The following is a 15,117-nucleotide window of genomic DNA, read 5'->3' as shown; positions in this document are numbered from 1 at the left end:
GTAGCACGAAAGATTCCTTATTGGTAGGAACCACAGTTGAAGAATGTCAAGATAATATTGAAAATACTTTGGCTTTATTTCATAAAATTGGATTTTTACATCATCTAGTTAAATTTATTCTTCAGCCCACACATAACCTGAAGTATCTTGGCTTTGAAATTGACTCCCGGTCCATGACAGTTACATTGCTTGCAGACAAAGCATGTAATTTAATTGAAGAATGTAAAAAAACTGTAGCATGCTAATAAGGATGTCTGTATAAAATCTGTTGCCAAAGTCATTGGTCTTATGATTTCGAACCTGACAGTGGTGGAATTTTGATCACTCTTTTTAATATACATGTACATAGATCCCAAGAAATGGCCAAAATCAATGCGTTGACTTAAAATAAAGATTACTTCAATGCACAAATGCCAATTACTGAATGCATCAGACATGACCTTGATTGGTGGATTGGTCAGTTGCCTAGTCAAAAGCGGCATATTGTGAGGGCTAATCCTGAAATTACAGTTACATCTGATGCATCAAACAGTGGCTAGAGAGGTACAAGGACATGTACATTGTAGCTGTAAAAGAAAAAGTTGTGGTGGCAGATGGACAACCGATGAAGCTGCTCATCACATTAACTACCTGGAAATACTGGCAGCTTTTTTGACACTGAAAGCTTTTTCCTACCAGGTTCAATAGAAACATGCCAAAATCTTGGTGGATAATGTTACAGTCACAGGTTGCCTAAATAACATGGGAGGAGTATAGTCTAAACACTGTAATGAGATTGCAAGGACCTTATGGCTGTGGGCTAAGGACCAAGGTATCTGAATAACAGCAACTTACATTCCAGGAATATTGAATGTGCAAGCTTATCTTTAATCCAGACAATTCCTTGACAAGACTGAATGGCAGTTAAGTCCATGTGTATTCACATACATTACAAACCAAGAGGGGTTTCCAGATGTAGATTTATTTGCTTCTACACTAACAAACAGGTTCCAAATTTTGTATCCTGGCATCCAGATCCAGATGCTTTACATGTTGATGCATTGACTATAGATTGGCATTCATATTATTTTTATGCCTTTCCTACTTTAAGTGCACTGGGCAAAACTGTACAGAAAATCGAGGTGGACTATGGCATGGGCATGTTGGTGGTTCCCTTCTGAACACAGCTTTGGTTTGCCCAGATCAAGGAACTGATCTAACTACAAAGAAAGACTCACTGTTACGCCTGCGAACTTCAATGCAATGTCATCCTCTCAGAAGGAAAATGAGATTGATTGCCTGTCTTGTGTCAGGAAATCACTTGAAGAGCAGAACATTTCGCCAGCAGTAATCACCATTATCATGGCATCGTTGCAAAAAGGCATCATAAAGCAATATAGAGAAAGTGGATACAGTTTTGTCATAAAATCAAGGCAAATATCTTGCGCTGAATACAACTCCGGTTTTGGATTTTCTAACAGAACTGTTTCACACAGGTGTGGGATACAGCATCCTCAACCTTGCCAGATCAGTGCTTTTGGTGTAATAAAACAACTGTTGGAACTCATTCATTGGTGGTCAGGTTTATGAAAGGCGTTTTAACCTGCAACCCACTCGGCCCAGATACAGCTACATCTGGAATGTTGACGTTGTTCTTAAGTATTTGAAGACATGCTCACCAGTCCAAGAAGCTTACATGTACTTTGAAAACTCTTACATGTACGCAGAAACTTGCGATGTTAATTGCATTGGTGACAGCATCAAGAGGACAGTCACCTAAATCACTTCACTTGAATAATTTGAGAAGTAATGATTCCTTTGTTTTCATTTATGACAAAGCACTCAAGCAGACTAGATCAGGCTATGTAAACCATGTGTGCGATTAGCTCCATATACAATCGGCTCTCGTTATTACGAAATCGGCTAAAATGAAATTCCGGTTATAACAAACACACATCATCGGTCCCAGCGAAAATGTGCACATTTCAATGGGAAGAAAATCTATTACAACGAAATCGCATTGTATGAAATTCCTTTTACAACGAAGGGTTTCTGTGACCCCGTTGCCTGAAAAAGCACTGTTGATGACCCATTTATAATGAGCATTTTACAAATCCTGGATTGCGAAATTGAAAGCAGTTAGTCATAAACAGGTGCACGTCTCTTGTGTCAGTTGTTTAATCTTGCCGTCTCAACATCTGTTCATGGGAGGTAATAATTGGTAGGACTGCACAGTTGCTAATCGCCCACTTCTGCTTCAAACCACAGACAGTCATTAAAGAGTGCCGGCGATGCGTGGAAGACATCAAAATGATATTCCTCAAAGTGCACCGTTGACGCATGCCAATCATCCGCGTCATGCACGCACAGCCCTGGGAATTCATTTAAAGTTAATGACAGCCATTTTACAATAGGCCTTTCAAGCTTCTTATTACTATAGGCTTTCATAAGAAAAATGGGAATCTCCTTGGCAAGAGTGGCATGTTTCGGATAAAAGAGTTGCAGATTTTGACAAATGATCAAACGATTATCGTACCCCCACTGTGTCAACATGACCTCTATCAAGATTAAACGTAAGGGACTGTCCCTCACTACGAAGATGGAAATCATCAAAGCAACGCAAGAAGGCTGATACCCCACGAGAGTTTGGAATTGTTCCAAGCACCTTGTCCACAGTCCTGAGGAACAAGCAAGACATCATGACGAAATTCGAGTTGTCCAAGTTTGAACCCTCAAGACAGCGATTCCAGAATGCAGCCTATGAGGATGTAGAGGAGGCCCTTCTCCCCTGGTTCCAAGGAAACCGCTCCAAGAATTTACCGATCAATGGCCCTCTTCTCCGGCGGACCAGTTAGCGAAGCTTTTGGGCCATGAGGCATTCTCTGCAAGTTCTGGCTGGCTTTCCAGTTTTAAGGAGTGACACGGCATCACGTTTAAGCGGGTGTGCGGGGAGAGCAACAGTGTCAACGAGGGCCTCGTTAACGACTGAGTGTCAATGAGGGCCTCGTTAACGACTGGATCAAGAAGAGCCTCCTGAGTCTTCTTTGTGGATTCCTGCCCAAGGACATCTTCAACACGGATGAAACAGGGCTATTCTTCCATTTGAATCCCGACAAGACAATGGCGTTCAAAGGCGAGCAATGCCACGATGGCAAGCAAAGTAAGGAGCAGTTCACTGTCCTTCTCTGCGCCAACATAGATGGATCTGAGAAGATCAAGCCGGTAGTCATCAGGAAGTTCAAGAACCCAAGATGTTTCAAGAACGTCAACTACCGGTGACGTACCGTGCTAACCGAACAGCCTGCATGGTCTCGAACGTCACTTTGCGAGACAGAAGCACAAAGTACCAGCAACTGCGTGGCACATCCTCACATCACCCTGCAGTTCCTTCCTCCAAACACCGCGTCACACCTGCAGCCTACGGACTAGGGGGTCATCATGAACTTCAAAATCAACTACCGTTTCCTGCTGCTCCATGCCAACATCCTCTCCAGAGCTATGATTCAGGTGCCACTCCTAAACCTGTCAACGTGAAAGAAGCCATAGAGATGACTGACTTGGCATGGAGAAATGTCAGGGTCGATGGCATTGCCCGCTGTTTAGCCCAGTTGTTTAGCCCAGCATATCCAGCTACCCCAGTCCTTTAACCAGTAGCTGCAGTCTGACGCCGGTATTCAAAGCAGAGATGAGCCCACAGATGATGAGATAGCCGACACTGTGGCAGCTGAGAGATCTGGCAAAGTGGCGGAAGGAGAAGCAGAAGACGAAGGAGAAGAGGAGTCACCGACCACTGAGGATCAAGGGCCAAGAAATGTCAGTTAATGCCTGGCACTGATGCAGCGTGTTCAACACTTCCTCTGCAACCAGCTCGACATGGATGATGAAGTCTATGGCCATGCAGCAGGAGTTCTCCAATACCTGTCCCACTGGCAGCAAGACAAGTTTGCACAGCGGAAGATAACAGATTTCTTCAAGCTGTAAGTTCCAGATAAATAAAACCCCACGGCTCTTTTCAGAGCCACCACATTTTCAAAATACAGATATGCTCCTGTCAAATAAAGGTCAAGAACCCCTTAACCTTCCCCCCAAAAAAGAAAGAACCCTTCCCTGCTCCCAATTAAGAACAAGACAATAAAATACATTTTTTAATAAAGAAAATTATAAATCTGAACCCCTGCACAGCAGAAGATAACCGATTTATTCAAGCTGTAACTTCCAGATAAATAAAACCCCACTGCTCTTTTCAGAGCCACATTTTCAAAAAAGAGATAGATATGCGATAAAAGGCAATAAAATATATTTTTTAATAAAACAAAATTACAAATCTAAACCCTTGTAATGCCAGAACAAAATGCACTCCCTTCCCAATTCCAATAAAGTATGCCCCAACGCAGTCTGGTAAATTAACCTCTCTGTGGCCCATTAACAGAACAATTGCGACCCCACAGAAAAAATCATTCCCAATTCCGAGAAAAATTAGGCAGTGTACAACCAAAATAAATGCGTTCGTTTTAGGGATGAACATAGATTGCCTACAGCCCAAGGCTCAAATGTCACAACAGGACCGATCGCCCAACACTGAATTTGTCATATCGCTGTGAAACAACAAGCGCACCCGCCAATGAAATTGTGCTCGCGTGACGTGTATTTTGCAATGCATAGCTATCCAATCACAATGCCAGATCACGGCTGCACCACGCCGCAGGAATGGGTGCAAAATGTGAACTCAAAGACTTGATCAGTGGTGGTTATGCAGCCAGTATCGAAAAAAGAAAGACGAAAAATAACATAGAAACGTCTCTCCGAGACACAATTTTTGTTGGAGAGACTACTTACATGGATGGGGCTTCAGTAGATGGGCCTTCAATTCAAGCAGGTATGCTGTAGTTACGTTGGTATCGTTCTCATCCGTTACGATCGACAGTCTTTAAAAATCCCTGTCACGATGCTTTTATTCCCATTTTGTCTCTCATGTACATCAAATGCATTTTCATGTATAAGATTGAGTTTTATTATTCTAAACACACAACATACATTTGTTTCATTTATCATAACTGAGAGATCTTTGTTGACATCACGTCGTTCACATGTGTGCATGTCAGGTACTTTTATGCTGTACATGTACAGTATATGTACATGTACTTGTGCCGTAATATAATAGGACCTATTCATACATGTGCATGTACTTCTCGTGGCATCACAGGGTAACAGGGCATCTTGTGACCCCTGGCTGAATCTGCTGTGGATCTCAGAGCAGCAGTGGGCCCCAGAGACATTATGCGCGGACCCACTGGCTTGTGGACGCGCGCGCCCTGGAGAGGTCACTCCTGTGTCGTTGTCCAAGCAACAGAACCAACATTGGAGACAACAGTTACGAGTGATAAGCCCAGAGTGAACTGGTGTATGCTCGGGCGCTACGGGTTGTCTCCGACAGTGGGAGGGATCATCGCATCTCATTGGTCAACTACTGCCCGCCTCAAGCTGGGCAGCCCCCAGCCAATTAGGAGTTGACACGCCACAGTCTGCCTGCTTCAATGGGTGCTTGGAGATTAGGACAAAACATCCGAAAAGCAGACTGCAAACCCAGCACCAAGCAAACAATGAAGCAAGATGAAACTACCAGCCCTACGGCTGGCCACCTGAAATGTCAGAACAATGTGCCCTGGCCGTTCTGATGACCTCCAGTAAGTTGACAATGCCAGGAAACCGTCATCATTGACCGCTAGCTGTCGAAGCTCAACATCGACATCGCCGCGCTTCAGGAGACACACCTCCCCTCCATTGGTAGTCTCAAGGAGAAGGACTACAAGTTCTTCTGGCAAGGACTGGAGCCAGATGAGCGCGGACTCTTCAGGGTCGTGTTTGCTGTACGTAACTCCCTCCTGTCGTCAGTTAAACCTCCATCTCGGGGGACTGCACGAATCCTCTTTCTCCGCTTCATGACCTCCTCTGTTCCTACAAACATCTTTAGCATCTATGCCCCCGCACTCTGCTTCACAACTGACGCTAAAGATGCTTTTTATGAAGAGCTTGAGGCCAAAATCAGAGAGATCTCCCCTAGTGAAGCCCTCTTCTCGCTCGGAAACTTCAATGCCCGAGTTAGCCCTGACCACAGCTCCTGGCCACATTACGTTGGACACTGTGGTATTGGCAAGCTCAATGAGAACGAAAAGCGGCTACTTGAGCTTTGCTCCTACCACGATTTCTGCATGACCAACACATTCTTCCCTACCAAACCACATCACAGAGTCCTAGAGGCACCCTAGGTCCAACACTGGCACCAGCTAGATTTCGTTATTACCAGGAGACCCCTTCTCAACCACATGCTTATCACCAGCACTTACCACAGTGCTGACTGCCACACCGACCACTCCTTGGTCAGCAGCATGGTGCGTCTCTAACCAAAACGAATCCATCGTTCCAAGCAAAAGGGTTGCCCACATATAAACACAACTAGGAAATCATTTCCTGATCTGCGTGACATTTCGTCAAAGCCACGGACGACACCCTTATGGACAGCCCCACAGAGAGCGCCACAATGCAATGGAACCACATCCGCAATGCCATTTATGAGGCTGCCTCGGTCATCTTCAGAAAGAGAGTGAGGAAGAAAAAAGATTGTTTTGTGGCAGGTTCAGAGCTGCAAGGTCGACAATTGACATGGTTTTCACCCTCAGGCAGTTACAGAAGCGCCATGAACAGAGACGCCCTTTGTTTCTTGCCTTCATTGACCTCACCAAGGCGTTCAACTTGGTCAGCCGAACAAGCCTCTACACCCTCCTACACAGGATTGGTTCTGTTCTGTTCCTGAAGATGATCATATCCTTTTATGATGACATGACTGGCACCGTTTGGTTTGATGGATCATCATCGGACCCCTTCCAAATCAAGAACGGTGTGAAGCAAGGGTGTGTCCTGGCCCCAACACTTTTTGGCGTGTTCTTCTCCCTGCTGCTGCGCTTTGCCTTTCGACAGTCTAAAGATGGCATCTTCCTCCACACTAGGAATGATGGGAGCCTCTTCAACTTGGCCTGCCTAAAAGCAAAGACGAAGGTGCGCAGAGTGCTCATAAGGGAGTTGCTCTATGCAGACGATACTGCCCTTACTGTCCACAGTGAGGAAGCACTCCAGCGGCTCGTCACTCCCTTTGGGGAAGCATGCTTCAAGTTCGGCCTCACCATCAGCCTGAAAAAGACCAACATCATGGGCCAGGATGTCAGTAGCATTCCCAAAATCACCATCGCCAACCACACCTTGGAAGTGGTCTACATCTTAACTTACCTTGGGCTCTACCTTTTTCCTAGACGCCGAGCTCAATTTCCGGATTGGAAAGGCAGCAACTGCAATGGCTTGCCTAACAAAAAGAGTATGGGGCAACACCATGCCGACAACCAGTACAAAGATGAAGGCGTACCAAGCCTGTGTTATGAGTTCCCTTCTCTATGAGAGCGAAGCCTGGACAGTGCACTCCTGCCAAGAATGCACGCTATATGGTTTTCAAATGCGCTGCCTTAGACGACTCCTGGGCATCACTTGGCAGGATCACGTCAAAAATGAAGATATCCTGTCTCAAGTGGGTGTGCCAAGTATGTTTGCAATCCTGACCCAGAGACAGTTGCGCTGGTTGGGCCATGTCTGCTGCATGGACGACGGATGCATTCCAAAGGATGTTTTGTATGGCGAGCTTACCACAGGGACGCGGCCTACTGGAAGGCCCACCGTCCGCTTCAAAGATGTCTGCAAACGTTATCTGAAGGCATGCGGCGTCTGCTCAACGGACCTACATGTAGAATCAACGACATGAGATCACACCAACGGGCGATCTTCTGTCAAGGCAGGGGTCCTGCAAGTTGAGAAGAGGAGAAAAAGTCAGCGGGAAGAAAGGAGGATCCGCAGGTGGTAGAGGCTCCAGTCAGCTCCTGTTGCCACTACCACCAACTACACCTGCAGCAAATGCCAAAGGACCTGTCGCTCCCACATGGGGCTCTACAGTTACAGCAGGCGCTGTGCAAGTACAACGGACTGACCAAGGCACAGATGAGTATCTTCCGAGACAGACGGACGCCAACAACAACAATTTGGACAGTTGATTGAACATTGAATTAGAGAACTGAAAAACTGAATCAGAGAATTTTAGACAGATTTGAGATTAAGGAAAAGTTGAACAAATTACTGACAAATGTATACGGTGTGAACTGATGAACTGAAATTGCAGATATCAATTAAACTGAGTATTTCCAATTGATTGAGGATATTGAACAGTCAGTTTTTAACTTTTCAGATATTACTAACTTCCAGGATAATTTACTGGTATTTAAATATTCGCAGGTCAAGTACCATGCATTGAGCCATTTGAGACAACTTTTAAGTGACTCGGAATATTCACAAAAGCAGTTATTTTGTTGCAAATTCCGAATTGTATATAATAATATAGCACTTATAAGGCGCACTTAATCTGTACAACATGCAAGGCACCGGTCTAAATGAATTTAGGTGTAAATATTGTAAATATCAAACATTTGTGTGTTACCATGTTGCTTTTATGCGAGTCCAGGTAACTGTAACGAATCTATACATAGCTAACTTACAGGAACTGGGAAGAGAAACAGTCAAAGGGAAGAGAAAGGAAAGAGAAAGGGAAGAGAAACAGTCAAAAACCTTTTACAAAAATCCATAAAGGCGTCACCCGTGGCCATGAGTGTTTATTGCCAATTGTTGGGATTTTGTAACCTTATCATTTTGCAAGTGTGGTTTTGCTCCCTAGCAAATAATTTTACCCATACGAAGGAGGTTCCCTGTTGTGTATGGTGTGGGCTCCCCAATTCAATTCTAACAACTCAAAAAAGGCATTTCCAGATTATTGTCCGTTGAAGGGGTGTCCATGTGTATGATCATATGCAGTTCTCAGACTTGCATTCAAGTCTGAGAACTGCTAACCTTTTGAAGCTGCGCCTTCAATTCATTTAGCCCATTTGGAATATGTTTGCTCCAACCAAGCATCTTCAAATGTCCACAATGTACTTCACTGTTTCTTCTCATTACTTTCAATTTATTTATTTTACGTTAAAGCCTTGAAACTGGTGACCTAAAGGCCAAATTTGATATCAAGTGAGTTCTTTCAATTAGTTCTTGTGGTAACATACTTAAAGGAACCTACCATGCTTGCAATGAAGAAGAAAGACTAGTCGGCAATCTTTCAGATCAACATAAATCTGACATTTATCGACTGTTTTCTCCAGTGTGTAGAGTGATTTAAAGACCGACAGGCAAGACTAAAGGGTAAAGAATGAGAACGAAGGAAGATCAATGTGATACATGTGATCAAAACCAATGTATCAGATTAGGAACTGATAAATATGAGACTTTTATTATTTTTTTTATAAAAATCCAAAATTAGGATTGATGAATCTCTAATATTGAAGTACTGCAATGTTACAATGGAAATGACAGAAAGGTGTAGCAGGTAAAAGTATTAACCCTAACAGTCCTCAAACAGGTGAAAGATTGAGGACCATTAGGGATAATACTTGATTTGCATGTACATTTACCCTGGGAAGAGGGAGCGGCCTCTTTGGGCGAGTACATTAGAGCTAATTAACATTTAGTTTTTTTTTTAGTCTGAATTCCACGACTACTTATCATATCCTACCCCTGTACATGCTGAAAAACCTGGTTTAGTCATTTTAAAGCCAGGGCCTCCCCTGCCAGATTAAATGCAAAAAATCCAGCCGGCTTTGATCCAGCCTCCAGCCAATTCCCATAGGACTGTGTGCTAAGTGGTCCCTTGTATACAATCTCATGGGTTGTTTACAAAACGGTGCATGGGGCAGGCAGTGGAATGTTTTTTATCAGTGACAGCTGTCTGGAACTTGTCAGAGGCCTCTTTCGGCTGTCTTTGAAGTGTTATTTTTGTTGGAGGGGGTGTTGTGGTGGTGGTATGGCTTGGCTGGCGCATGGTGAGGGCCCCCCTCAAATCGGGATAGCCTGGGAAAACGGCCCCCAACGGTACTGTGATGTACTTTTGGTGGTTTTTGGTGGTTTGTTAGAGCTGTAGAGGCTAGGGGACAACCACAGAAGCATTAATATGCCTTTAGGCTGGCCTTTAGGATGGACTCTGCAACCCTGAAAAATTAAACAGACTCAATGAAATAGTCCGCTCCCCGAACCGTGCGAGTAAATATTCACAGCGTCGCAGGGATTTTATACATGTACTTTACGTGTATACATGTACAATGTACTTTTTGGTATAAACACTCCACAACTTTTTTCACTGCCTTATCTAGCTTCCCCTTATTGTTTCTTCAAGACTAATGGTTCAAACAAGTCCTGAGTAGTGATTAATGGCAAAGCACTGGTAAACACATGTAATACATGGCCCATGAAAATTGCCTAAAATATTTACTGATGATTAAAAAGGTCTTTACTGCTCAGTGGAACTAATTCAGTTGAACATTGTTGGTCTTGAGTTGAATGTACACATACTATGTACACTGTTCAAAGAGAGGTAAGTGGCACGAAGGTATTTATTCCATGGCAGTATACCACATGCTTTGTGATTTATTGGTTAACAAAATGTGCCTGTCATCACCTATTAATGCCCTACTACTTCACCAAGTCCACTGTCACTGTTGTGATAATATGTACACGATGCATACAGTGAACAAAAATCCTGTTGCAAGTATACATGTACATTCGTTTTCAGTGTTCCCTAAAGAGTGTGGGATACTTTTCTTCCAGTGTCAGTATTGCATGTACATGTACACGTACCTTCATGGTTATTCTGCATCTAAAGCTGTCCTCTTCCTGTTGGCTGGCCTTCTGCTCATTCCATGACTCATTGATATATGACAGAAAAAAACTTGGAGCAAATAGAAAGCAGGCATAAGCTGACCTGGAAGAGTTCACTGTCCTGAGAGCCAGCTGATAATATAAAGAAGAATTAAGAACAAATGGTGCTTGTAACTTTCAACTCTCTTACAATCTACTATATGTGTAGGTGCCAAGGAGTAGCACAAAAATCCGTCTTCTAAAAGCTTGGTGTACATGTATGACAAGAAAAAACATTACAGATCTTTAGTTACAACATTCTTTTCCTTTGTTTAGTGATTTTTTTTCAGGAAATTCTGAGTTGGAACACATTGGAGGTACCCTGATTACAGAATTGGCACAGATAAATGAAATGTTAGTAATGATACATTATTGTTGAAATTAATCTTGGCATCTTACCCCATGATCTAAAGGTTCAATGTACAAGTCTTCTCCAATCTTTGATAAACAGTGGATGCTTCTTCCAAACACTGAAAAAGAAAAGAGAGTATAACCAGTAACATGGTTTAATATGCTGTGTTTACCACTTGTTCAAATTTTTACAAAATACAAAACACAATCAGTGGTTTCAACAAGAACTAACACCCAAATTCGCTTTCAACATTTCAAAGTACCGGGTACATGTACATGTAGGTCACTGGTCTTCCTACGATAACTGACAAATGCACATGCATCAGGAATTTTGAGTCAAATTTCAATATTGGAATGTGCTCAAATGAATACGCAATACCTCAAATTAAATACACCTCAACTTGACAAATTGAATTCATGTTTGCACTGTATACTGGATTATTACCAACAAATCTTAGTCTTGGGTAACTGTAATGATTCAAAAGGATTTCAGAGTGTTTGCAATTACATGTACATTACATTAGACCCTTCTTATCCATAATTCAAGTGAACAAACCATGACTTGAACTCAAAATGTCTGCAATTTTATAGCGCCCAGGAAATTCTCTTAATTACAGAATAATGGTTACTCAGACCAAATCTCTAAAATTTAAAACTGAAACTCAATACTGAAATACTTTACTGTACACACACACCAAAATAACGACATTAAAATTCTAGAAAGGAAAAGTTTAAAATGAAAAAAAAAGGATCTGCTGATGACACACTATTAAAGTTGTGCCATTAACTTACATGTATATGTACGTGAACCTGTTGAGTTCTTAATCCACGTGGCAAGTATGAAATAACCCTCTGATTTCATAATATATTAGTTTGTGGATTAGTCCATGATGGGGGACTTCGTTGAAAGCTCTTGAGAAATCAAATATAATAACATCAACTGTTTGTTTCTCATCTAGAGCTTCAGTGATGTCATGAATAGTGAGAATGTGCTGGGTTTCTCAGCTCAAAACAAAAGCTGTATTACCCCCTGAACTGAGGGGTACAGGGTTTGTTCATGGCAGATGATGAACCTCACAGTTCTGTGAGTAAGCCCATGGTTATAATATGTATAATATGATGTGGCCAAGCAGTGTGTAAGTTCGAAAATTACTGAGGCTGTAGTTGGCAGTGATGCAGTCGAGTACTTTTTCTGAGTACTGCAGAGTACATGTACTTAGATTTCCAAGAACAATGGAAGTCTGAGTACTTTGCCAGCCGAGTACATATACAAGTACTGGTTTTCAAGCACTTATAAGAGTATGAGTACTTCTGATTAAAAAAAACAAAAAAAAATCAAGCTGCAATGTGGCATTTGATTTCATTTTGTACAAATTCTCGGTACTCTATGAAGCCAAACTGTATTTCAGTCGACACAGATGACATGATTGTATGAGAGCTACGTATGTCACCACCAGTTTCAAATTCATAGATTCTTCAAAACCTGATAGTTAACAGTAGGGGAAGAGTAGCAGGCAACATGTGCTTACACATGCAAGAGTATATGTGCAGTACACGAAAATGTACACACATACATGGCAGACACTCACCATTGGTCACGACATCTATCAGTGTAACACGTGGTTCACATTTCAAAATAGCAGGAACCAAATTTCATATTAATCTACATGTAACTCCCTTTTGAAAAAAACTCTTGACCTCAGACAATTCAGGATTTATGTACAAAAGAGATTTTGCTTTATTGGAGGGAATAAACAAGCCAATCAGTAAGAGAAACATGAAGTGACTCCAGAGAACACCAATTCAGATGGCCATACATGTAAGTTAAAATAGGAGATATACAGAAAATACAGGATCCTGTTACGTTAGAATACACTTTGAGCTCTCGGGAAAAAAATGGAGCCAAAGTTGTAGATGTAGAGATGAGTTGCGACGAGTCGTTCCAAGATGGGAGAACAGGAGTCCGTCATGTTGTGTAGCCGTCATGTTTGTGTGACAAAAAGTGGAGAGCAACAGTTCAGCAGAAGAAATGTAATGCAAAAGAATAATTCCAGATCTTGCAAGGATGATGCTGGTGATTAGTGCCGTAGATGCCTTGGTGTACTTGTGCTATGTCTGCAAGTCTCAATAGCTTGGTGGCTGGGATGCCAGGAGACAGCTCTTCAGGTGGACTGCAGATACTCCCATCCAGACCCTCTTTCAGAACATATAGTTCAGTAACTAAGATAGAGAGCTTAGTGGTCCATGCCACATTATTAATATAAAAACATTTACGAGGTCAGACCAACGCAACCGACTTTTTGTGGGTTACATGCTTTGGTAGCTGTACATCGTGTATGAACCTCAAAATAAAATACCATCTTGCATGTGAGTTAACAAGTAAAGGGAGAATACATTTGAGGCATTGACTTGGAACAAATCTTAAAACTAAACAGGATCACACTAAGAATACATTTCTCAGTCCCACATATCATGAGGTAGGAATCAATTGGTGAAAACTCCAACTCTTAATCAGACTGGTTTTATATATAGGTATATATGAAAACAAAGTCTACAGCTTGACCCAGAGACAATTCATATCTCTAACTCCAGATGAATTCAACGCAAATCAGAATCTGTATCACAAAACCCTGTTCAAATAAACCATAGTGATCGAAAAGCATCACAAAAGCATCAGTCCAAACTGTAGGACTACAGTCAGTCTGCCACTTACACCATGGATATGATGGGTGATAAGTCCTGACTTACACATATATTCAAAATCTGCTCATATTTTTCAATGCAGTGAAGAACACAACTTATTCCCAGCCTCCACTAAATTTATAAGTCAAAGTGGTTGAAAAGCACACTCAAACCACCTCAAATAATTCGCTAAACACGCCTTAAGCTAAATGTAAAAGCAAAGCTTTCTGAGGAAACACCTCTTTTGGATCTCGTCTCAGAACATTACTGGCTAGTGGAAATTACGAGATATATGTACCAAAACCTTCAACATCATAAATTTGCTTGGACTTCTCAAAATATCCCAAAGTCCAGACTTTATAAAATCAATCGGTACACTTCTTTTTACAATTTACATGAGTCACAGTGAAAAATGCAACGACTGAACCCCATAAAAGATACACAATAGTATAAAATGATATAAGTAGGAACTCAAACTTACCTAAGATAGAGAGCCAACACTCGTGAACATAAGGGGAAGACTTGGATTTGGAGGTCCTCCAGTCCAAAGGAAAATAGTGCAGAGCGCAGAAAAAATTTGGCAGGCATGTAGTCAGTATGATGGCAAAGTTTGGAACTCCAGGCTTGCCAAAACTCTGGGGCAAACTGCCACCCAGAACATGCTCTTGCCACATGACTGGCTCAGGCTCTTATTGGACAACTTAAAAAATGTCACACATGACTCCAATACTTATTGGTCATCTAGTATCTAAGCAGATGAGCACTCAGCAGAAGTTTATGGCTTTCACAGCTTGGAGTAAGGTGTGAACAACAACAACTAGGGATTAAGTGTCTCAACATCCTGCTGATCTCCTATAAAATTTACTGGGAGTGTACACACTAGTGTACTAGTCAAAGATTAAAGGCAGTGGATACAAAGAGCATTCTGCGATCTCCTAAGAAAGCAGGAACATTAAAGACAAACTGAACAAAGAGCAGGCTTTTTGACAAAAGGAATAGGCAATAGATCAAAGGTTAACCACTGGAACACTGCTTACCAGTAGAAAAGTCGAAAGCTCAGGAAAGAACAATTTAAGTATGCAAAAGGAAAACATAGTCATCAAGAAATAACATTTGAAATTATAACCAAGACCTCTTTTGGGAAGGGGTTACATCAGTACTGCACGCATGACGTGCATGGTGAAGTCTACTTTCCAAACTTAATTATTCCCATACCCTGTTTTTCTATATGCCACAAAGATCGTCAGAATTTTCAGGTCCACTAGCAACTTCCAAGTA

At 42.1% G+C, this 15,117-nt stretch overlaps 1 protein-coding gene across 3 annotated transcripts in view; it reads right to left on the bottom strand.

The window, feature by feature from the left end:
* The window catches only part of LOC110989620 (cell cycle checkpoint control protein RAD9A-like), a 95,716-nt gene that overhangs the window by 63,083 nt on the left and 17,516 nt on the right, over positions 1-15,117 (bottom strand). For all 3 annotated transcript variants that reach the window (XM_087140609.1, XM_087140608.1, XM_022254140.2), the window contains exons 2-4: positions 11,206-11,276; positions 10,747-10,899; positions 9,137-9,251 (exon numbers count right to left, since the gene is read on the bottom strand). In XM_087140609.1, coding sequence (XP_086996735.1) covers positions 9,137-9,251; positions 10,747-10,899; positions 11,206-11,276 — 339 coding nt within the window. The remainder of the gene's footprint in view (positions 1-9,136; positions 9,252-10,746; positions 10,900-11,205; positions 11,277-15,117) is intronic.

Source organism: Acanthaster planci, linkage group LG09 (genome assembly GCF_054643075.1).
Source record: "Acanthaster planci isolate LZ-2023a linkage group LG09, COTS_SCS, whole genome shotgun sequence".
NCBI classification, from domain to species: domain Eukaryota; kingdom Metazoa; phylum Echinodermata; class Asteroidea; order Valvatida; family Acanthasteridae; genus Acanthaster; species Acanthaster planci.
This window is presented reverse-complemented; position numbering and strand designations above follow the sequence as displayed.